This window comes from Triplophysa dalaica, chromosome 7 (assembly GCF_015846415.1).
Source record: "Triplophysa dalaica isolate WHDGS20190420 chromosome 7, ASM1584641v1, whole genome shotgun sequence".
NCBI classification, from domain to species: domain Eukaryota; kingdom Metazoa; phylum Chordata; class Actinopteri; order Cypriniformes; family Nemacheilidae; genus Triplophysa; species Triplophysa dalaica.
The window spans coordinates 20,580,025-20,606,245 of NC_079548.1; the positions used below are offsets into that span (position 1 = coordinate 20,580,025).

Here is a 26,221-nt window from a genome sequence, read left to right on the forward strand (position 1 = left end):
TTGTTATTGTTCTTAAATGTGTAAAGCCATAATAATGAATGAGCAGTTTCTGTGTGTGTCTGTTAGATGCAGAACTAGACGCTCAAAATCCATTACTGTGGCTTTAAAGGCCACGTTCCCCTCTATCCCATTTTTCAACCTTTAGTTAGTGTGTAATGTTGCTGATAGAGCATAAACAATACCTGCAAAATGATAAAGCTCAAAGTTTAGTGCCAAGCGAGATATTGTCTTTAACAGAATTTGCATTTGAAGGACTACAGAGAACAGCTGGAATCTGACTACAGCCCTCTACTTCCCGTGTACATTATGTCACCATTCCTCGGCTTTTAATAACCTCTGCCTAGAGGAATACGCCAAAAAAATGGGCGGGGCCTTAGTAGTGTTTGGTTATCGGAGATTGTACACATTTGACTGAGCTACGCGCTAAACTACTTTCACTCTCATCACAGTCCTACAGCTGGTAATAATAGTTCAGGTAATAACCTCGGCTGCGAAAGCTGTTCTGTGTAAAACACTGATATTTGTGTGTGCATGTACGTGTGTGCGCATACCTCTAAAACACTTCTATGAAAGTCCTTTGAAGTCCTGCTTGCAAATGTCTCATGGTCAATCTACTTGTTTTATTATCCAACTCGGGTCCGATATAAAAAGGCAAAACTAACGATTCTGTTATTAGTGTTAATTAACATAATCTGATGCCATTCGATCCGGTGTCATTTCCCTCGCGATCTCTAACAAAGATTGACATTTGCACATTCATTAGCAGACCTCCGTTTCACTTCGATGGATCCGTATGTTTGATGAAGTGACTGATAAAGTGAAGTTGACGCCATTGTTACTGTTTATTGCTATAAGCCGAGGTTTATGAATACACGTACACTGAGAGGGGCATCTACCAATGATATGGTATGGCTGACATCTTCACGTACAAACGCACACGCTCTAAGCGGGGAACCAATCACGACAGACTTGGTCAGCTTAACCAATCAGAGCGTTTCGGAAGGAGGGACTTTATATAGACCGGAAAAAAATCCAGCTGTTTTGTCAGAAGAGGGACAGTGGTGAACAAAAGACTTGAAATATGTGAAATATAATGCTTTTTTATAAGAAACATGAACATCCATTGTTAAACACCCAAAAAATAACAATCAAAGCCTCAAAAACAGCAAAAACTGGCTCCTTTAAATGACTTTTTTAAATGCAGGAGGCTAGCCACAGGGTGGCAGTGTTATCTTTGGTAACGTTCACATTCAGCTCCCAGTGGACATACAGTTTCATAGAACATATATTCAGTTCTGTTTTCAATATTTTTCTTTTCCGATCCTCTGTGTTACATACAAACTGTACAATCTGAACAAACTGAACAACCTACCACCTTAGAAATTATTGCACAAATTTTATGCAATTTATGAGGGATAAAACTAACAACAACAATAACAACATTTTCGTTTGAGGCTTTTTTACAAAAAACAATAACATTTTGATTATTACAGTAGCCGACTAGAAATCCGTGGGCCTAATTGTAGTGAGGTAAAGCATTTGATAAAAACTCTGGTTGGTATCCTACTTTTCGCTATTTTCATTCATAATAAATGTATATAAATTCATTCATTCATTCGTAAATTTAAGTGTTTAGAATGTAAGCTACAGTGTGTTCGTTGTCCTGCCTCTAATCAGACGAAACTAGATTTTCCTCGCCACACTTTTGGAACAAGAGTAGTAAAACTCCATCTCCCACAATGCACCGCGCCCGCGTCGTTCCGCTGCTGTCAGTCTGCCGATATGAGAATCGCCCAGCAGCATCTCGAGCAGTCGAGCGCGGCGCAAAATGCATTGAAATATGCATCTTAGGACATTTCCATCCATCTTCTGTTTGCCATGAGGGCGTGTGACGGGAATAACGTGGACGTTCGCATCGGAATACGGGCCTTTATTTTGAGAGAAATGCGGATTGTTTTGCGCTTGAGGTGTTAAAGCAGAAAATATATATCTTTAAAAAATGAAGAAGCAATTCAATCGGATGCGACAGCTCGCCAACCAGACCGTTGGCAGGTGAGCGCTGCGATTTTGCTCATTTTACGACGCGCCAAAGTTGATTTTGCTATTTTGTTTATTTATATATTTATCAAACAGCGAAAGTTTGAATGGGAAACCACCCCTGTTTTCAGACGCAGTCGCTATTTTAGATAGGCTACATATGTTATCTCATTCAAACTTTAGCGGTTTTGTAAACACGTATAGCGTTATATATTTACACATGCATGTAACCGATGCATTACTAATAGCGTCATCTAGATTGCGCAATGCATCTTAAAATAGCCTCACGCAATATTATGCATTATTTTATGTGATAGCTCGAAGGTTCTGCATGCATTTTCCCTCCGCGTCTTTTGCGTAACGGGTTCACTGCAGAGGCAGTTCTTCCAGCGCAGTGGCTCTCGGAGGTTCCCCATTGCCCTGATACTACACCCCGTCAAAAGCTCTATGTTGCACTGCTGTATCAGCTCACATTGATTTGAATAGTAGGCGTGTGCGTGGCATGTCTCCAGTGCCAGCTGATGCAGAGACATGCAGTGATGCGGGTGAGTGGAAATGGCAAAGGCGCAATGTTTTCATCACGCACCGATCTCTGGAAAAAAGGAGGAGTTGGGTGCAGCAAGATGTGTCACTAATGGAGAAGGTCACCATTTTTTTAGACAGCATGGATTCACATTTCCATGCGTGCAGGATTTATAAAGGAATATATTTTTCATTTAAAAAAAGTTTCAGGAGATAAGCAGTCACACATAGAGCTAAAAACATACGTTCGTGCATCTCTGCATCGCATTGTCTGTGTAGTCTGTGCGAGTGGGTGTTTACGGGTGACCTTTAACATGCTCTGTTTGTTTGTTTGTTTGTTACATTCCTAACCCACCCCACCTCTCTCTCCACCTGGCAAGGAGGGTAACTTGTCATGCACGAGGCGTTGCGTAGGACCAGAAGGTAGCTCCTTGCTGGGAGATTATGTCAGTGTTGTGGGTCATCTCAAATGAATTCAAAACCAGTGCGTTCTCTGCGGGTGGTTTAAAGCCAAGCCAGCTTTCCTCCGATACCTCTGACTGGCATCTGCAGGGCACTGGAAAATGGCAAGCCGGCCCAAGGCATCACATTTTGTGTGCATATGTGCGTAGACCCCGCATTAGTATTCCGCACCTTTCTTCAGCAACGTCCAGGGAACAGTGGTAATCGGGCCGTTGTGGCATGCTGTCTAAAGCGGCGCAGTAATGAGAAACATGTTTACTAAACAGCACAGAGTCCTGACTCATTAATATTATGTGCCAGGGCAAGGAAGAGGCACGCCGGACTGATGTTTGCTTTGGAAAATAGATTTTCATGTTCACGTCAGGTACGGCCTCAAGTACAGAGTCAAATTTCCCCAAACTGGCTGAAAGTGGCACCGTGTGCGATGAAACTCTGTGGTTGTGACCTTGACAGATTCATGCAGAGGTATTGCAGTGTGATCCATGACTCTTTACGTCGCTGCCCCTGTGTATTATCACTACTGTCTAATTTTTTTGTTTATAAACTGCTTAAGGAGGCTAGAGGACGTGATATCAACTTAAAGGAAAAGATTTAAGAGGCTGTAACACATACAGCTTATAAAATGTCATTGATTCAAAATTGTGTCCAAGGACCCCTGTCTGAACACATTAAGGCTTCATAACATATATGAAATAAAATTATTTATAATAATTATCTGATTATTTTAGAAATAATCATTTTTATATTAAATAAGATTATGGCGATGTCTTTATTTGGAAAGGTGAATTAAAAACTTTACCCAAAAATGAAAGATTTCTTATAGTTTACATTGCTATCCCAGATTTCTTTGAATTCCTTTCTTCAGTTAAACACAAAGGATTTGTTTGTATTAAAATGCTCTCATTTTAGGCCGTTTATACATTGCTTAAAATGTTGAAGCTCAGAAAGAAGACCCACTGAAGTCGTTTGAATTACTTCATGATATGTGCTTTTGGAGCTTCAACATTTAAGTACCATATAAGAGGATAACATGTCTTTTAATATAAAAATTGAAGGATGGTAGTCATATACGCTTGGGATGGTATAAGGCGAAGTCAATAATGAGAGTATTTTTATTTTGGGTGAACTAATCCTTTAAAGGGATACTCCACTCAAAAAGTCAAAATTCTGAAGTTGTTTCAAACCTGAATACATTTCTTTGTTGTGATGTGCAGAAAAAGATACAAGAAATGTAGAAACTAACATTTCTACGATATTATTGTATCTGGGACAATTATATATCTTTCTTTAGTTCTATTGAACACAGAAGAAGATATTTTGAAGGATATAGGAAAGCAAACAGTTCTGGGGCACCTTTACTACCATTTTAATGTTTCCTCCTTTGGTAGTCAGTGATGTCCCAGAAAAGTAATTTGCTAACATTCTTCCAAATATCTTTTTTTAATTTTAACAGGACAAAAAATGTATACAGATTTGCAACAATTCGGGGTGAGTTATTCATAACAGAGTTTTCATTTTGTGGTGAACTACCCCTTTAATTTAACGGTCAGTGTATTAAGGCATAAATAGTTTAACACTTGAATTAAATACAAGAATTCTCAAAGCAGTAAGCATAAACTTAATAAAAACATAAAGTTCTATAGTAATTGTCTATATTAGTCCATATAATAATTCTTTTTGGGTGAGACACATTTAAAGTGACAAATCACCCAAAAATGGACATTCTGTCATCATTTACTCACCCTCTTGTCATTTCAAACCTGTGTGACTGCAGAACACAGAAACGAAGAAAGTTGGCAACGGAACAGCACTGGCCCCCATTCACATCTATTGTATTGACAAAACCAATGCAAGTGAATGGTGTCCAGTCATTTTTCAAAATATCTTCTTTTGTGTTCTGTGGAAGATATAAAGTCATACAGGTTTAAAATGACAAGAGGGTTGAATGATCACAGAATCTTTATTTTGGGGTGAACTATAACTATACTAAAAATAGCTTTTATAGAATATCAATGCACAATGTGTATCTTTGACAATGTTTATTCTCTCGACAAAGTTGCCCGACAACTATAAACAACAAATTAAAAAAATCTATTGTAGACAGTGTAGTGCAAGTATTACATACTTTTAACATTTGTCCTAATTGCTGCTATCATGCCAGTATCTGTTGTGTTCCTCACTTTGTTTTCAATGGGACTATGTGTTTTGTGTCAGTGAGGGTTTTTGGTGGGTCGTGCACTGCCTGTACTGTTTTCTGTCTCAGGAAGTATTGCAGGCTGCCCCTCCTCTCAGAAATGCCAGCTTGTTGACAGGGCCTAGTACGTAAGCTGTGTGTGTTTTTCACCGTCAGCAGAGAGGTGGAGAACTGTGTATATGTTGATAATTAGCCCTGCGAGACAAATGTGATATGCTCACGTAGCAGGGAGTGCCACACATTGCAGGGGAATCCTTTCTTATTAAGAGCATCGGTTTATTTTATACCTCCGAGAGCAATCTTCCAAGTGTGCTTTATATCTGCTGTTAACTGAACTCTTATTGGTGTTTATTGTGACTGTTCAAAGATGAGTTAGTACGTTTGTCTAATATTTTCTCACGAGTATTGTCAGTGTTCCCCGTAGCGTAGAGAAGCAAATGATGTTCTCATTAAAATCTCATTTTGACTATCTATCCATTCAACCCTCCACACACTCACCCATCTATTTGAGGGGCAGGATAATGTGTTCTTAAAAAGCAGATGAGAAAATAATGGACAATATAGAAATTAATGCTAGACAAATATTACCAACTATGTTATCGATCACACAAATTTTTAATAGACACTTTTTAAAATAGAGACATTGGGTTTCTTTTCACCTCTGTGATTTCGACCTTCATTATACTTGCTACGTTTACAGCGGCTTTCATGACTAATGGTCCGAAAAGAAAGTGGGTATTATTATTAATAGCTAAAGAACAGCTAGAAGTAACAAATAAAATGTCTGTTACTGTACATATCAATTATTTGAATCAATATAAAGAAAAAGCCTCATAAATATTTGATGTGACTATAGATTAATAAAAATATGGGGGTTTGTTGATCGTTCAGAATGTTTCTTTAACTGGAAATGTGTAAATGTGAAATGTATCTGAGATATGTATTCTTAATCGTAGAAGGGGATATTACCTCTATTTTTTGCCACACCAGCTTCACTGATGCAGGTCGGAGATCGATATGCAAGAGAGAATTTTGGTGCATTTAATGATGTTTTGGGGCCATATCAGAGGGGGTTTTTCCCGCCATTGCTGGAGCTCCAAAAAGCACATCCATCCACAATTGAACGCGACTTTGGATGAAATGTTCACTTTAGCCTTTTTTGCATTTAGTTAGATTCTGGCAGCTCTCCTTATGTGACTGTAAACCGCCCCCTTCCCACTGGTTTTATACACAGGTAGGAAGCTAGCTAACAAATGTTATAGGGTCAGAGAGAATGAAGCGATCCTGACATGTTACCTGCTTTGTGTTCAGCTGTAAAACTCAGACGCATCCTCACACCGAGGTAATCAGCAGCTCATTATCATTTAAAGAGACATACATTGAAACGAATCACTGTGAGCAGAGCTGTTTTTTTGTTACATTTAGGCTATTGGTGAATACCCCATAGGACCGGTTCTCAAAACCTTTTCTTTGTGTAGAGTGCATCACTTTGCAGCCCCCAAATAAAGACTTGTAGTCTTAAACTTAGAATTTGGAATAAACCAAAAACATATTCATTTATACAATACTGGAATATTCATTATTTTGTTTGGTCGGCTTATTTTCTGATGTTTGACTGCACAAAATGTATGATAATCTTCTATATTTCATGAAATGCCACAAAAGCTATTACCCCCCATCTCCAGAACCATCTTGAGGCACCCATTTTGAGAACCACTGCCTTAGAGAATCATCCCAACTTGCGGATAATGGGCATCCGATGTCCCCTTTTAAGCAACACCTATGCCTTTGTTGGGTCATAACACATCTTTTAAAGCAAAATGAAACGTTTCTGAGAGAAAACATGAATTGTTTTGAAACACTTAGGGATAGTTATATCACATACAGCCCAGTGCACTAAGATCAAACATGGCGTCATGCATTGGACACATATTGTTCAGTTTGCGCTTGCACAGAAATTTACCTCCAATTTCTGAATATTCATCTACTTTATAAATATTATAGCTAAAGTAACTGTATACTGAAGACTTCCATATTGCTGAACATTCAGAAAAATGTATCTTTTGTCTTGATTTGGAAAGATATACTGAAATGTCAGATCTGTAATTCCAGTTATTCTGAAATTTGATTTCTGCCTTTCACCTTTTAGTATTGGTGGTAGTATTCAAGAAAAAGATTTATTGTGTTCTTTGTTTCACTTAAATCCTCACAACCTAGCAAAACCTACAATATAGCTGGATTCATGCCTGGCGTCCAAGCATTTGTGTCAACACAGTTGTGTAGGTTGTGTCATGGGGTTTTTTGAACATCTGTATGCTGGTGCCACTAGAACAAAAAATAATTTTACAGAGCATTTTCAAACCAAGGACTTACATTTACATTTAGTCATTTAGCAGACGCTTTTATCCAAAGCGACTTACAAGTGGGGTAGGTAAAGGATGCAATTGGGACAGCATAAGCACAATCAAAAGTGCAATCAAAAGAAGACTGGTGTCATATAGCCTAACACAGTATACAGAATCATTCATTCATACTTCATACATTCATTTTTTTTTTTTAGAGTAGAGAAGAAAATAGTAGAGAAGTAGAGTCAGAACAGGTCAGTAAGATGTTGGCGGAAGAGATGTGTTTTCAGGTGTTTCTTAAAGATGGCTACAGAATCTGCAGATCTTGTAGCAGCGGGCAAATCATTCCACATAGGTGGAACAGATCCGGAGAAGGTGCGCGAGAGAGATTTTTTACCTTTATGGGATGGCACCACAAGACGCCGTTCGTTTGCAGAGCGTAGGGATCTGGCGGGTACATATGTCTGCATTAGGAAGTGAAGATAAGGAGGTGCCGAACCAGTGGTGGTCTTGTAGGCCAGGAGCAGAGTCTTGAATTTGATGCGAGCGACTATAGGGAGCCAATGTAGCTTAATGAGTAGAGGAGTGATGTGTGCTCTCTTCAGTTCATTAAAGATAACTCTTGCCGCAGCATTCTGGATCATCTGTAGAGGTTTGGTTGTGCAAGCTGGAAGTCCACCCAGTAGCGCATTGCAGTAGTCCAGTCTGGACAGGACTAGAGCCTGCACTAGGACTTGCGTAGCATGCTCTGATAGGAAGGGTCTAATTTTCCTGATATTGTAGAGGAAGAATCTACAGGACCGGGCGGTGCTGGCAACTTGATCCGGGAAGTTGAGCTGATCATCGATCACCACTCCCAGGTTTCTTGCCTTTCTGGAAGGTGTGATGGTTGATGAGCCCAGTTGAATGGAAAGGTTGTGATAAGTCTTTGTATCAGCCGGGATTACAAGCAGTTCTGTTTTTGAAAGGTTCAGCTGCAGGTGATGGCCATTCATCCAGAGCGAGATATCGGCTAGGCAGGCTGAGATGCGTGCAGAAACAGTTGGATCGTCTGGGCGAAAAGACAGGTAGAGTTGTGTATCATCCGCATAGCAGTGGTAGGAAAAGCCATGTTTCCTAATGACAGAGCCAAGGGATGTCATGTATACAGAGAATAGCAACGGACCAAGCACTGAGCCCTGAGGCACACCTGTGTTGAGATGTTGGGGCTCAGACACCTGACCCCTTCAAGATACTCTAAATGACCTACCCGAGAGGTAAGACCTGAACCATTGTAGCACCATTCCGGAGACCCCCATAGCCTTGAGAGTGGACAGGAGGATGTGATGGTTGACTTGAAACACTTTACAAACTTCCTTGTGGTAAACCTACAAAGACGATAGTCAATAGTAAGTAGCTGGCTAAGATGAACCAACTTACATTTAGGTTGCTCTCTATGGTAAAGGAACATATAGAAAGATAAAACAAATCTACCTCTTTTTATTTGAGGATGATTCCAAGATAGGAAACTTAATAAAGTCACTGCTTCCTCTGTGTAGTGTCTCACATAAATCACTAATGTGATTTTTCATTTGTTTTCTTGCAAGACTCTATGTGAGCACTACAGAAAGGCATATACATTGCTTGTGGTTATCGTTGTATTCCTTAAAGACAATGTGACACATTTAATTTCAGATATAAGTAAATGCTGTTTAACTTTTTGTCAGTTCTTATACTTTATAATGCACATGCAGGGTCTGTGTGTGCCACGTAGGGCACATGGGCGAGTCCTGCTACTGTAGCGCTATATTTGCACTACCTATATTTGATGTAAGTCACAGGGACAGTGTCTTTTTTCAGCCATCATCGCGTCTCTTCGTCTATCTGCAGTGGCCAGTTTTAAATGAGATGGGAAATGCTTCTATAAAGAGGTTCTCCTACTCCTCTGCCTCCACCCTTGTGTTTCTGGGGTCGTGAAGGTGTGCAGCATCAGCAGTGTGGAGCCTATACTCAAAGGAATGCTTCATGCTAACTTGTTAGTGCTCATCAGTTCACAATGGTTGGTTGTCCAGTCATTGGGAAACAAGGCACCAGGATCATTAAATGTGTGATATTTTATGTTTTACAATGAGTCCCGAGTGCAAAAGGGATCACATGTTTGGATGTGGCGACCATAATGTTACTGGAAATCTGATTCAGGAAGAATGATGCCAATTCAATTGTATAAATCACAGATTTACAGCATTTGATTCAAAGCAAAATAGTTCTACACTAGATTATTATCACACTTGTTTTGTGGCTTTACAGAAGCAATATGTCATGCAAGGTTTAAAATAGGGCTGCATGATTATTTGAAAAGAAACCACACACGATTTAGCGGTTGGCTGAGATGTTTTGTGCACAGTTCGTAACTGAAATACTGTTAAATGCAACTTCATTCGAAAGCCAGTGGGTGCTCTGGCACAGAAATTAAAATTTATCCATAGAAGAAGTACCACATGTATAACTAAGAAATGCTGTCTTCCTATCTCGCACGTTCTATCACTGTTTTTCAAGCCTCTTCAGGTATTTTCATGATAATAAAGTATATTTATAAGGATGTACAGATCACAGAGCCGTGCTTCACGAACAAGCTGCGCATACAACACAATCGCGACAGCCACATCGATTTAATCACGATTTGAATGGGACTTAATGATTAATCGATGATTAATCGATGAGCCCTAGTTTAAATGGTATTGTTCAAAATGATTTACTCTCTGAAGAATAGAAATAGGACTTGACTTTAAGCATGCGAAATTAGTTTGGATGGTGGTACGAAAATGGGCGGGAGCGATGCCTCCATTTTTTACATTTCTGTAGCGAGAGGTCGCAGTGTGAATTTTTGGTCTCCTATTGGTCTCACGCACTTACGTGACGCAAATTCGCAGGTCAGAGTTTACCAAACTAGCTACGCAGCGAAATGTAAAATATCCGGAGGAAATAATAATTAATAATGGAAGAAAATGGAGCGAAAAGTCAAGTTCGACCGCGGATTTATCTTGACAGACCTTCATCGCTATAAAGCGCTCTGCAAATCCTTATTGCTTCCTGAATGCTGCTACTTGAATTTCTTCTGTTTTTCAAAGCAATGATGTCAGAAAGCAAAATGTCTAGAATGCTCTGAAAGAGAATGTTAATGCTGAGAGCTCCAGCTGTTCGTCCTTGCAGACACTTTACACTTTTTTCTCTCTCCCGCTACTTTCGTTCCAAAGCCCCTGGGCCTCATTTATAAAATGTTGCATAAACTATATTAGATAATATGATAATTTCTCAAAGTGCGAACTTGTGATTCAAAGAAAGAACATACGCACAGAAAATGCGTGTACGCCCCTCTATCAGATGTGAAATCTATATATCGCAAACGTTCGTTAAATTGCGCGCAACTGAACAGTTTCAGATCTCCACCTTTTAATGTCTAAATAATGTCATTGATATATGAAAGAGCAACTGTTAACATCCAAATTCTATACAAGCCACAAAATTACTTATATTTCCAAAAACTTGCGGCACTCGGACAAGCAAAAGTGCGTACATCTGCTCAGACCCTGACGTTTCCACTGCAAGGACCGTTTTTTATAAATATGAACTTTTCCGTGGATTTTTGCGTACGCCGCCATTACGATCAAATCTGTGCGTACGCACGTTATTGATGTCCAGTAATAAAGAAAGCAATTAATGGCAAACTGTCTCTCACAAAGTCAGGTCTACTGTTTTACCTCTCACTGTGTCTCGCTCGATCTCTTTTCCTCAAGGCTTGAAGATCACCATTGCTCAAGTCGAAATTCATTACAGCTGAGCTGGCATACGGACTCCTCGTGTCCTTTTGACCACACGCATGCATGTGCAGTCGCAAATCGAACCCAGATTGACTAGAGTGGCAAGACTGAGAGCAAAAAAGTGGATAAGATGGTGTGTTTGTGCATGGGAATGTGTAGAATGTCAGGTTTGTGTGAGATCATCGTACTTTTCAGTTAAAAGAACCAATAGCTTTATTGGTGAAGACAGTGCTTTTTACTGACTGTTAAGCCTGATTTTAGTTCCCATGGCCCCTTTTTGGGCCTTTATTGGATAGAAGAGTGAATAAGTGGACAGAAAAGCACTGGTTTGAGAGGAGAAAGGGATCAGAAAAAAAGGACCTTTAATCTGGAATCGAACTCGGGTTGTCAAAAGCACATTTTGCCTATGCTATATGTCGGAGCAATGGCAACAGCTCTAAACAGCACCTTTCGTAAATATGTTATCTCCTTCAGCAAAAGAAGCAAAAACGTGACTACATCTTAGTTCTGTGACAGCCACCGTAGTGCTTCAAAAGGGAGGGGTGAGTGAACCATTGGTTGCAATTCGTAACCTCCCCATTAAAAGCCACTAAATTTCATACACTGGACCTTTAAATTGTTAGTAAACCATTTCGAGTTTTTTTTATATCTGTTCACTCAAATATTTAGAAGCATGGCCAACTGATACCCTGATATATCTGTCACAATATACCAGTTTATAAAAATATTACTACTTCATTGTATAGGCCACTTTAACAATAGTTAATATCACAAGTGATGGCAGTAAATAATGAAGACATTTTTGATGCGTGGAACCTGGATCTTTGCTGCCTACAAATTTGAGTGCACCTTTTGTTCAGTGTTAATGAAATGCAGCATCCGGACCGCCTAACTGTTGTGAAGTACAATCTGCACTTGTTTTGTTTTCTGCATGTGCATGTGAGACAACAATCATCTTCTGAGTGTGTGATTCATGGCTTCCAGCAGAGCGGTCATTGAGAAATCACTCCACAGGACTGTTCTCAAGAAACAACAAGGCCGCTTTAATCAGGAACTTGAATGAATGGACATTTGGCTGAATTAAGAAGACCTTTCTTACCTGAAGTAAGCAGCAGTTATTATTGGAGTGACTCATTCGTTCCTCATTCTGAGCAATATAATTTGGATGACTTCAAAATTACTTTCCTTGGTACACTCTTAAAAAAAGGTGCTTCGATTACATAGACCTTGGGGTATGAAGAACCTTGATGTTACACAAAAGGTTCTTGGTAGCGAAGAAAAGGTTATATGATAAAACAGCAAGAAAGAGATGGTTCTTTAAAGAACCTTTGGCTGAAGGTTCTATGTGGAACCAAATATGGTTCTTCTATAGCAACGCTGTGAAGAACCTTTTCATTTTAATGAGTGTAACTTGCTGCTTTTGATGGCTTTAGGATCATGCAGGGCTTGTTGGAGGCAAGTTGGTAGTGAAGTAATGTATGTAATTCAGTCCTGAAACCAAATGCATTCAAGTTTGTGTAGTTCCAAAGTCAAGAATTAATTCAGAGATTATGATCTGAGGTCTTTTAAAGATCATAAAACAATACAGAATATATCGTCTTTGTGATGCAGTTTCTAGTTTACTTAGTACTAAGTGCCCCAAAAATCTGTGAGTATATTAAAAATTTGGTTCCTCTGAGCCTTGATAGCCTACATCCAGTGATTCATCCTCAAGAGCACATATTGTATTAACACTTGCAAAGAGGACAGGGTTTCTACGCAGATTTTTTTTTACATATTTACATTTTACATATACATATACAAAAATTGTCCGTAGGGTGTGAGTGCGTGAGTGAATGAGTGAGTGTGTGTGCCCTGCGATGGGTTGGCACTCCATCCAGGGTGTATCCTGCCTTGATGCCCGATGACTCCTGAGATAGGCGCAGGCTCCCCGTGACCCGAGGTAGTTCGGATAAGCGGTAGAAAATGGAATGAATATACATATACATTTAGCAGACGCTTTTATCCAAAGCGACTTACATTGCTTTATCCTAAACATTTGTTACAATGTTTAAAAAGTACAAATATTCTCATCATCTGGTACTTTCCGGTTTTTGCGGTGTTTCTCGATTTTCAAATCTGGTCCTAAATTGCATCAGTCTGAGTTGTGAAATATCATTGGTATTCGACTGTCTCGTGTCAGGCAGCCTCATTCTATCAGCACAGTGTTTCCAAGAAGTTATCACTTATTGACCTTATATGAACATTTATGATTTAAAACGCGATGACCTTATGGACACATAACACGAACACCGACGATTTTAGTTGTTCAACGAAAGTGACTGCTGGTGTGTAGTTTTAAGTGGTCAAATTCACTCACTATTACATAGATTTTGTTGTCTGCCAACAGAAATAGAAAAATAAGTCATTAAAAACCTATTTATTGTGGATTTGGGTGTAATGTTTAATATAACGCTGTATACGACAGCTCAGAGAGTAGAGATATGAAGCAGACCTGAAGCGCTTACCTTGCCTGATAGCACGTGATTACGTCACTGATATGCAAATTAGCACGTGACATCATAAGGCGACATTTAGCAACTTTTCGGGCAGGTTTTAGCTACTTTCCATTGAAAATAGTTGGCAACACTGGTGTAAAATGCTATTTGGCTTGTTCGACTTGATGCGGCGTCACAAGATCTTACAGGCAGATGACATCAAAGTACCACGAGAGCATTTAGAAAAACTATAAAAAGTTTGCTTTCGAAATGCTCTCTGTAATTTTATGTCATCCACCTGTCGGAACTTGCGGAGCTGCTTTAAGTCAAACAAACCTTTTGGCTCTCTTTTCCGATTAGGTCATTCTAGTGTTCCGATTTGTTTAAAGATGTGTTGATACCGTTCCCGGAGTTCCTCATATAATGTTATCATTTGACTTCAGTTCAGAAGGTTTGCAACGGGACTCTTGTAATACGTTTATATTGTTTTGTTCATATTATAGAATTAATACATGTGACTGTACTTTTACTTGTGTGTTGTGTTTTATGGTTGGGGTACAGGGTGGAATTGGGTTTAGGTCCTCTTAAAATATCTTTGAATCCATAATCATTTATTAAACCATTAATACTTTTACAAATTAATAAATAAAAGCGTCTTTATCCGACTCCACAAAACGGCATGGGGTCGTTTTCATAACAATCGCAAGAGGGCGTGTAATGAATGGCAGGCAAGTTAGCGGATCTAAGTGCAGTATGGATTTATAAAAAAAAGACAAAGTTCAACTCAATTCAAGTTTTCACAATGTACATTGTTCCAAAGCAGCTTTACAGGAGCAAATAAGAAAAACAGAAAAACACAGAAAGGTAAAGCACAGTGCATTGTGTTTATAGAACAAGCAAGATCGTTCTAATATATAATATCTAATAAATAATTAAAGAAAATCAAACTAATTTAAGATAAAGATAATAAGGCACTAACATAATCCAAGAAACACAGAGCAAACACAGAGCAAACACAGGAAACAAGCCCAAACATTCAACGACTCACACTAGACGAAGAGATCACTGGGGTTTAAATACACTCAGAACTAATGAGAGAGCTGACAAAAATAACTGGACACAGCTGGGAGAAACATTTCAAAACAAGAAACAATAAACAAAAGAACTACAAAAGACTACAACATAAAACAGGAACCGGAATTACAATACAAACTAAAAGTCCAAACGAACAGGGGAAACACACTGAATCATGACAGGGCGCTTAAATTTAAAATGTGAACTGTTGTTGTAATAAGCTACGTGCACAAACAACCTTGTGAGTTGTTTTTTGTACTTGGAGGACAAGCTGCTGAAGTATTAGTGTTCTCAAAGAATTATAAGTACTGTATACTGGTGAAAACAGATTTAGTTAATAACATAACAGTAAATAAAACTTAATAGAAAAACATATGGTGTTTAATACCATAAATTATACAAATCTAAACAAAACGTGCCCAAAAATCCCCAAAACTGAATGAATTCACAAACTTGCACACATACAGTACTTACAGATAACGAACGCTACTCTCATATCATTTAAAATGTGTTTTTTAAAGCTCCCATTTTTGCAGCAAAAGGGCCAATGATACTGTGTGTGACAATCGCATCAAACCCCACAGCCAGATGTTGTCATCAAAAACCACCAACGACAACGTTAATCGGGTACGAGTCTTAAATATAGGACAAACATGAAATTAACAGGAAACAGGATGAAATATAAAACATGTCATACCTTGTCGCAGTGCAGTTTATTGCCTAGGTAGCGGCAAGGTTGAAGCAGTGCAAAAAGTTTATCCAAATGAAAACACAGGTAACGTTTAACCAAAAGATGCTTGATATTAAGAGCAATAAACTGTGACTGCGATAAAATGGCACATGGAGTACATTTTTGAATTATTCACAGATAATGTAACAAATATTACAAAAATATTATTATCTTAAATACTCAGTTAGAGTTTCGGTTGATTTATTGTAGTGTACAACACAAGTCATAAGATTTTTGACTACATTTAGTTTATTATAATAAATCTCCTCTGTAGATTTGTATTCATCTCCCTGTCATTACAAAAACACATTACATTATTTTTTTTCAGGACTCCGTCTTGGCTGTTGATGATATAAAAATCACACATTTGGTTGCCTAGTAACCATACATCTTGATTTTTAAGTAATATCCTGCTTACAGTATCTGTTGCTTGCCTCATACTTCACACTGATAATTACATCCTGTAATCTCACAAAGATGAAAAGGTTTTGAAACATGTAGTGTTTTGTAAATGAGGTCATGTGGTACTAATATCCAAATGCATCACGCAGCAATGTGATGTAATTAAAGACACATATTACTGAAGGGATATTAAATTGTGTTCTGTGTGGCATAGCTATAAAAAATCTTTTAATTTTGAGAAAACTGTTTCGATAAATTACCACCTAAAGGTAAAAATTTTAGCAGCTTGGCCTAGAGAAATTTGAAGATGTCTCCTCTATGGGCTTAAATAGATCTCACAACCTGTTTAAAGATAACAAAATCTACAATTAAAGGGATAGTTCACCCAAACCAAAATTCTGTCACTTATGTCGCTTAAAACCTGTAAATGACTCTTCTGTGAAACACAAAAGAAGATGTTTTGAGAAAGGACTGGTTTTGTGTTCATACAATGGATGTCAATGGGGATAATTGTTGTTTTGTTATCAACATTTTTTAAAATATCTTCTTTTGTGTTCTGCAGAACAAAGAAAGTCATATATGTTTGGAAAGAAATGAAGATGAGAATATTATAAACCAATTTTCATTTATTTACAATTTTTCTTTAACGTTTACTCTGCACGTCTCATTGGATTGTCATTAGAACGAGTTGATTTGACTTGATCCATTCATTTTGTAGCGCTATACTGTTGTATCTCTCTAGTTCTTTAATATGTGTTTATTTTTATGTCTCTTAAGGAATTGTAGTACTTGATCAAATTGAACTGAAACTCCATAAAATCTGCTGAGCTGTGAAAGAGCCCCCACAGCCATAGCATTTTCCTCAGGGCAAACACGTTGGGATTTAAGTTTTGTACATTTTCTACACAATAAAGCGCAGTGTCATCTAATGTGTTTTGCATGGTGCATCTTTAGGTCACAAATCTTGGCATGTGTCATGGGCTCTAGAGAGGGTACTGTTCAATGCTATTTTTGCACACGCCTATTTTTTATGCTGCCTGACTGAACGATGCTTGGCAATCTTTTTGAGTTTCTATGTTCCTTGTACTAATTCTTGCATATTTAACAAAGCGCTGACCCAGTTCACCGCACAGTGTATTTCTCCATTTAAGTAGCCTCGTGTCGTTTCCTTCCCTCGCTCTTATCGTTTCAAAGTAGCGTTTATGTTTCTCTTTGCATTTGGGGCAACGGTTTTGAAAAACACACGCTGTAGACAGATACTCCAAAAGCAAGATAAAAATGCTTTTCAGTTGAACGCCAACGCTCGAGGCATCTCTCTCTCCCTCCTTAATCTCACACTCTCGTTCTCTCTGTTATTAAAATGTAGCATCTCTTGTAAGAGGGTGAGAATGTGAGAGAGAGTGAGAGAGGGAGTGAGTGTGGGTGGGTGGCAGAGTGGGTGAGTCTCTCCAGTTCAGATATATTCATGTCAGGTCCAAAGTGAGGAGGAGGAAAATGAGGATGAGGAAGAGTTTCAGCGCCGATCTGCTTCATTTTACATGCTTGCTGCTGTTATTTTATTCACTTTTGTTTCCACAAACATGAATTATTCATAGGATCATAGCTGCAGGATGCTGGAGGGTGAAATATGTACAAATGTGACTGTTTATATATTTTAATGTATAATAGCATGTAGAAAATGAAGCGCGTTGTTAATGCAGTTTAAATACAATTGCTTTCTGTAAACCATTAAATAATAGTTAAAGGTCCATTATGTGTTTTTTGGAGGATCTATTGACAGGAATGCAATCTAATATATATAACTATGTCTTCAGAGGTGTATAAAGACCTTACATAATGAAGCGTTATGTTTTTATGAGCTATTTCTATCTACCCGTTGCAAGGAATTCACCTTTTGTTCTACAGTAGCCCTTAACAGACAAACTGCTCTACAGAACACATTTTGCTACACGTCACCTCCTTCAGCAAAACGTGACGACATCTTAGTTCTGTGTCAGGCATCATAGTGCTTCGAAAGGGAGGGGGGAAATTAATTGTTGGACTCACTTTGAGAGCTATCTCAGCAGATGCATGATACAACATTGAGAACCAATCAAAAATCCTTTCCTTTTAAAAGGCTTGCTCACTTTTAATGACAAAATAGCTTGTGTGCGTATAATAAACATATCATCAGTTTATGTGGACGCACATAGTTACCCTTGGTTATCTTTATAATTACCACTCTTGGTGTGAACAGGCCTCTTGAGTCTGAATGCATTACAAACATGATATATAATGTTATCCAACGATTCATAAAGTTTATAATGATTTGGATTGGCATCCTTTTCCTTTTCAGTGACACATGTGGCTCTGTCAGACTGCTTTTATGTGACTTTCACTGGGGATTCCACCCACACTGTTGCCAACACACACCTCTGTATTTATCCACTTGTAAAGTTGACATCATTTACACAAATCACAAATTCTTACTCATAGAAATATACTTTCTGGGTCCTCACTGTCACATCCTGTACATGTCTATAACAGCACAACAGTGTTTGGTCAGTTTTATGTTTGCCCACAGTCAAATGATGCCATTGTCTTTCAACCCTTGAACCGAAAGGCAGAATGAGTGCATGTGAGATTTATCAGAAGGAAACTCCTCCCTCTGAAGATAAACAGTGTAGAGGGGCGCAACCGCCTGTCTCTCTTCTTAAAGATGCACAGTGATTTACAAACTCTCTGCTTTCATCCTGGTTCTGGAAACAGTCCCCCGCGGGAGACAGTCGAGTGTCTTCTTAAACATATGCTCCTGTCATCTCGCTGCTTCTCTGGGGCTCGTCTTCTGCACTGAGACATGGCAGCAGGGGATGACCACCTGTCGGACTCAAATGGCTTTTTGAGACAGAGTTGGTGGACGTATGCAGAAAATCCAGAGCCTTTAGTTGGCCAGATGTGTGTTTGATTCTTCCAGTTTTTTTATCTGTACCCATTACAATTAATGGAGCAATTGATGAATTTTGATTTGTTACAATCAATCATTTAAATCATTCAGGCTAGAACCCTGTTACCCAATGTGGCCTACTGCAAGGACTAAATAACAAAACACTTAATTCAAACATTTTTTTATTTGTTAGAAATAAGATTTTAGATTATCTGATTATTTTAGATTTTTTACACAGAAATTGAACAGGAAAGATTATATAGTTTAGACCTACTGATATTTATAATCAACATTTTCTGAGTGTTTAAGTCACCACAGAATAAAACATCACAATTTTAATTTATTATGGCACAGTTCAGTGTTTATAATAGATAATTTATCTCTGCTGGGTTTTTTGTGGGCCCTTGCAAACTTTAGTCAAATCTGAAAAAGCATGTCCTGTATTATAAAATGGCTGTCATATTTGATAAAAACAGAAGTTTCTGGACCTGAAACGTTTCAAGTGGCATCAAATTGTAAAGTGAAACATGCAGATTATGAACTTTTGCATTTTCTGCAATGCAGTCTGACTCATTCACCCCTACTCTTCTGTAATCAAATGACTCTCCCTTTGGTGCATAGACAGTGCACTACAAATCGTTTGATTTTATTGAGGATGGTTGCAAGGATATGGTGGAATTTAAGAGTTTGTCCAAGTTATGCTCCCTTATGCAGCACGCTCTGGTCTATAGGCATCTATTGACCTATGTGAATCTGAGACAGTTGGGTAAAGCTCAACTGTGGGGACAAACTTTCTGCTCTCAAACCCCAAATCATATTAGCCCTGAATGTTTTGCCAGGAACTGTAAAGGAGTTGAGTGGAAATCTAATGGGAGTTATTGAGTAAATGTTGTTTATTGTTCCTGAGTCAGTGTCTGATGAAAATGGGCAGTTCATTGGATAATATTTCTCACTCACTCTTGCCATCTCTCCACACACAAACACACACACACACACACACACCTCCGAAATGATTTAAACTGCCAAGCACAGACAGTGCTAGGAGTCGGCCACATTGGAAGTAGCCCCAACTTAATTCTGATTGGTCCATTAAGTGCCCCGGCCCTCAAAATAATTAGTTACATAAGGCTAAATACTCCAGAGGGCAAAAGAAATTGCACTGCTGAACTGAACCGCATAAACGCTTATCCGCCTGACCCAATGGATAACACAACTGACTGGATAGCCCAGATTCACCTTATTTAGATGTAAAAAGTCTTGAAAATTTAAAACAATATTTCAGTTTGAAATGACAAAAAAATGTTTATTTTCACATTAAACATTTTATATACTATGTCAATAAAGAAGTATCTAGGAGTTGATCTACTACACAACCTTATACATAACCTAAAAATGCTCAAAGATCGTTCTATAGAACACTCAAGATGACATAGAAGAACTTTTTTTGTCTAGATGGTTCCATAAAGAACCTTTAACATCCGAAGGAACTTTCTGTTACACAAAAGGTTCATTTTTGGCGAAAAATGGTTCTTCAGATTATTAAAAGGCAAGAGAGAGATAGTTCTTTAAAGAACCTTTGAATGCTTCTCTGTGAACCAAAAAATGGTTCTTCTATGGCATCACCTTTTATTTTTAAGAGTAAAGATATAAAAATAAATTTAAAATCATTTCTGCTCTGGGTATTCTCCCAGACCCCCTACCCCACATCTTTAAGCCTCTAATGTGTTGGCCAAAGCCCCAGATGTTTTCAAATCTTTGAGAGCCCCTGTAAACAGCCTAATTCTGCTTGTCTTGCCTCACTGCCACGGGCTGTTTGCACACATGCAGGATGACAGACACACAGCTGCTCTGCTCTCTGCATCATATTGTGTGTCCTGCAGAGGATGTTTCATGGTAATGAAAAAAGGTGCAACACACCAGATTTAGCTGTTTGTAGTGTTGTGTGCACCCTATTATTTTAACTATCTGCTATTTTAGTCTTCTGCCATGAAAATTTTTAGTTTTCCTTTTGCTCTCTTTCGTCATCTCTGATCTTTTGTTGGCCGCATGTGGAGCGTCTTAAACACCCAAGTGCCCCACTTCTATGTCCCAGTTAACTGTGTCCTTATATCCAACTATATGAGACTTACGGCCAGTAATGACCATATGACTATAATAATAAATAAAATATAATTATAAATATTGACTTCAAATATTTTTGTTATTTTGTAAAACATCACAGAGTATTTTTAAAGCAAACAACTTTTCGTTTGTACAGCAATCTGTATTTAACGAAAATATTGCCCAAGCATAACTGACCAATCAGAATCAAGTATTCCACAGCGCCATACACTAAACAAAAGCTTAACTGTCTCTGTTGTCTCAAAGCATCATCATCTCTTCATCTAGTCCTTGAAAAAGATGCATAGCGCTGTCTTAGATCTGAACACTGCTTCAAATAAGATGGAGGGAGATGCAGAGCCAAGGACCAGATGGCACAAAAACAGTCGCTCCACCACAGGCCACTGTTGGCATCAGATAAGAGCCCTGATAGCAGCACTATTCTTCTCTTCAGCGATAAAGTCGGATTCTGTCTTTAAATAAAAGCAGCAGAATGCCTATTATGTGGGTCGGCCCGGCAGCAACGTGGCTCCAATTGAGTCACAATAGACGGAAGTAGTTTTGTAGACAGGACAGGAAGAGGGACGGAGTGAGAGTGAGTCTGGGTGGCTGCTGTCTTAACTGTTGTGAGGTCTGTGTTGTGGGTTGTCCACATGAACATTGTTCATACGGTCCTCTTAGTGTCGGACAAAAGCTGCGCTCACACGGGAAGTGCCCTGCACTGGGACTTGGTCTGGCAGTTTTTGGGATTCAGGGTGTCAAAAGTGCTCATAAAAGACCTGAATGGTTAGGATTTTATTCACTCTGTTTTATAGAAATTAGTTGGATGTGTGTAAGAGTCTGCAAAACTGAAAGGCAGTTTTATAGCTAAACTCTTGAATGAAAAAAAAACATGCTGCAGATCTTATTTTGGCAAAACAGTAGAGCAGCATTTCATGTATCCATCACATCATCATAGAACTTAGACATAGACTCATCATTCACATTTTTCCGTAGGACGTTATACATAAGTTTTCCACAAAATAATAAGTCTGGTGTTAATCATTTACATTTATGCGTTTAGCAGACACTTTTATCCAAAGCCACATACATTTTGTTTCTCACTATGTGCAATCCCCTGTGATCAAACCCATGACCTTAGCATTACTAGCGCTATGCTCCTACCACTGAGGCACATGAAATCATAGAAGTTTTACACTCTAGAACAAATCACATGACACACGGCTTGTTTTAATGGGATCGCCATGCCAATTATAATGTTAAATTAAAATGGGTTCTATTGTCCCCCAAGACACAGTGTAAGTGTTCTCCAGCCGCCCCTGGGTCATTTTGAGATTCGAGAGGAGAGGTTTTATGACTGGCGGAGTGCTTGTGTGTGGGACTGTGTTGTGGTCCCCGGTCTGTGCCCCAGCTCTGGCCGAGCCCCAGCAGGCGCGCTCTCAGGGAGCACTAGGTCATTCACATGCATCATCTGTTTTCCGCTGCCAGTGCACTTGTTTGTTTTTGCCTTTGCCTGGGGAAATGTGCAGTGCAGGAGAGCCATAGTGCTAGAAACATCTGTTGCGTGCGGCTTGCATGCTACTTGATCTTTGTTGAAGACTGCAGTTTCAATTCAGGATGGGAGAACACATTTTTACTAAGAGGAAGCAAGGTGTAGGGTGACAATTCCCACTGTAAAAAAACAATCACTGATTTCAGCTGCCTTCAATTTCTAAGTTAAATCAAATTAGCTTTATGAGTCAATTGAACTTCACTTTATTAAACTGATTTAAAAAGAAATCGAGTTGTAAAATACAACTAGATTTTTACGGCTGTATAATATAATTGAAGTTCAATTGACTCATAAAGCTAATTTGATTTAACTTAAAAATGTATGGCAGCTGTTAAACTGAAGATTTTAAGTGAAGATAGAAGTATTCATGTTTGCATAACGTATCCAAAATATAGATTTATTAATCCAATGTTTAGCATAAAACTGAGAGATGTACCGATATATCGGCTGATAAAAGATATTTCGAACTATGGGCCCATAGTTTAAAAACACCCGATGATCAGGGCCGATATATCCTGTCAATCAGAAGAGAACAAGAAAATGCAGTGAATTTTTGCTCTGTTTATAGAAAATGTTTAGAAACAGCACCAGTTTGATGTTCGATATTAATAGTTATTATATGAATTAATAACATTGTGAAGAAATATTTACCCTTCAGAATAATTATCAATGAATAATCGGCCATCAATTCGGTGGACAAATTTAGTATCCGTGCATCTCTATTAAAATGTGTGCATTTTTGCTTCCAAATATGCATATGATTTGTTTAACCAATGATGCACATCTCCCTGCATCAAACCCCACTGTTGCACTCGAACAAGTCACTATCACTGGATGAGTAGGAGATGTTCTGGTGTCTATTTTCATTCGCTGGCATTTGCTGCCATGGCAACCTGCTCTTCTGTATGTATGTGAGCACCATATGGGTCATGCTGCTTATCTGAGGTGCTGTTTAAAAGAGAGATTCTGCTCTGTTTCCTTGGTTTAAACATGCTGTGATTCCTGAAGAATTTTCTAATGGACAGAGATCATTAAAGGGGATCATAAGTGTTATTTGATTGATTTTCAAGTTCTGAGTATAGATTAAATTATATTATAGAGCTGTCAAACGATTAATCGCAAATAATTACATCCGGATAAATATTTCCTATATACAGTATATACATATATATACAATATATATATTTGTGTAATGTACTGTAAACACAAATATTTATAATGGATGGGATTCATCACGATTAATCATTTGACATGGAATCGTGCTTTCAGTTTCTTAATCGATATCACTGATAGGATTTACTTTTTTTTTTGGTGTTATTTTGGTTAAAATTAACTTAAAAAACTGTGTGCAAAAACCTGATACAAATAAATGTAAGCAATATTAATAAAATAAAAATCATGACAAAATAAATTAAGTAAATTGTACTATACAAAAACGGTGTGCAAAAATTTAACACAAAAATATTGAGTAAATCCTATCTCTCCAGTAATAGAAGGGATTCAATAATTTCCATTTATACTGTACCTAGCACTAGATCAATGAAACTTTAAAAACCCAGCAATTTATCTGTTGACCAACTATTATTCATGCACATATAAATGCTTTAAACAGCTTGTTTAATTATTCAGTCTCCTGCTGGTCCAGCATCATAATCACTGTTTTCTCCATCATTACAGGGCAGAAAAAACAGAGGTCCTGAGTGAAGATCTGCTACAGGTGAGCAGATTTTATATTTTTATTAATATTTAAATTACCTTTTATTTTTAGATGTTTGTGTTAATTTTAGTTTTAACTCTCTTGGTATATATATAATTTATTGGTTTATTTTGAATGTTACTATATAAGATTAATTCCTTTTAATTTTAGTTTTTGTTTACTATTATAACTTTAACTTTTGAGGCAACATTTTAACTTTTGAGTTAAGGTTTTCCAATAATATTTAGGTCAATATTTTATTTTATGAGACAAGGAACATGTCTCTGTAACATTTACAATAAGGAAATGACATTATGGATTTGACAAATTTGTACACTTTTGCATGTGGTCTCCTCAGTCTCATTATCATTGCATCCAGTGAGAATTTTTATAATGTGTGTGTGTATGCAGAACTTGTCTCTTCAGAACGGTTTATTTTATATTCAGGTGGAGAAGCGTTTGGATCTGGTAAAGCAGGTCTCTCACAGCACACACAAGAAACTAACCGCCTGTCTGCAGGGACAGCAGGGCACTGATGTAGACAAGAGATCAGTTAAATCACCCGCAGTAAGTCAACTCTCAACTCACAATACAGTTTTCAGCTGTGCACACTCGTGACTCTTTCTATTCAATATGTCCCTACAGAAGAAACTGCCGCTGACAACACTTGCTCAATGTATGGTTGAAGGAGCGGCTGTGTTAGGGGACGACTCTCTTCTCGGGTGAGAGATCACGCACTGTAAATGTTTGCTGTTGTCCTGTGATGTCTAATCACCTTCACTTCTCTCCTGGGCTGCAGTCCAATTCATATTCTACTCTCTAGCATGCTGTACACTGAATCTGATCAGGTGTCTTGATGGTGGTATGATGCATCATTTCCAGCAATTGTGCACAATCGTGCATGTGTTCATGCTTAAGCATAGATGTACATGCTCAACAGTTTTACTTATTTTACACTTTAAGTTCTAGAAAATGCATTGAAAAGCTAGACCTGCAGCTTTTAAGACACAATCATTCAGTAATGTACTTGACTTCATGCAAAGGCTTTACAAACACAATTTTATGACATAATAGCACTTTCTATTGTGGGCATACAGTTTTACCACTTTCCATCACCAGTGAGGTATATACAGTACTTTAGCATGCAGCACAGTACGGTTTACTGTAGTACACATACTTTTTATAGAGACTTATTTTACGTTCCGAATGTAGAGAAGCATGCACTGTAATGGAGAATGAAAGAGAAAAAATACATATTGATTATGTTTGAAAGAAAATGAGCTGTGCACTGTTTGCTCATTTACATGACCAAAAATAACCTTTTTCTTGTAATTGTGAATACCATAATGAATAAAAATGTATACCGCTTACTCTACAAAATGAAATTAAATGAAAAAATGAATTGGAATGAAACACTGGAGTAGGAATTGTATTGAGCATTACCTGAGAATGACAGATGTATTTCTGTCTTGTGTCTTCTGTCTCAGCAAAATGCTTCAACTCTGTGGGGATTCGGAGGAGAAGTTGGCCCAAGAGCTGCTTATTTTTGAGATTCAGATTGAAAGAGATGTTGTGGAGCCTCTGTATGTGCTGGCAGAGGTGAGCATGTTTTCTCAGTCCTGTCTTGCCTCCACTAGGCCTATATCATGAACTTGCAATGTTAAAATATTCTTACAATGTGACCATTATCGTTCTCATTTACAGGTTTCTCATTAAAATTCTGGTCTTGAACATTTGCAAAACATGGCTTAATGATTCCCTGTGCATTCTCTTTCAGGTGGAAATTCCGAACATTCAGAAACAGAGAAAACATTTAGCCAAGCTTGTCCTGGACATGGATTCTGCAAGGACACGGTACCAGATATCCCCCTGGAGGTATGACTGTTCTGTGTTTCACACATGTGCTAACC

The 26,221-nt window shown here is 38.2% G+C and overlaps 1 protein-coding gene across 1 annotated transcript in view; it reads left to right on the forward strand.

The window, feature by feature from the left end:
• Positions 1–1,794: 1,794 nt before the first annotated feature.
• Positions 1,795–26,221, forward strand: part of arhgap44a (Rho GTPase activating protein 44a) — a 53,273-nt gene continuing 28,846 nt past the window's right edge. Inside the window, 6 exon segments of the mRNA XM_056752724.1 lie at positions 1,795–2,052; positions 24,293–24,332; positions 24,759–24,878; positions 24,957–25,033; positions 25,799–25,910; positions 26,089–26,165. Of these exon segments, the coding sequence (XP_056608702.1) occupies positions 2,000–2,052; positions 24,293–24,332; positions 24,759–24,878; positions 24,957–25,033; positions 25,799–25,910; positions 26,089–26,165 (479 nt within the window). The 5' untranslated portion in view covers positions 1,795–1,999.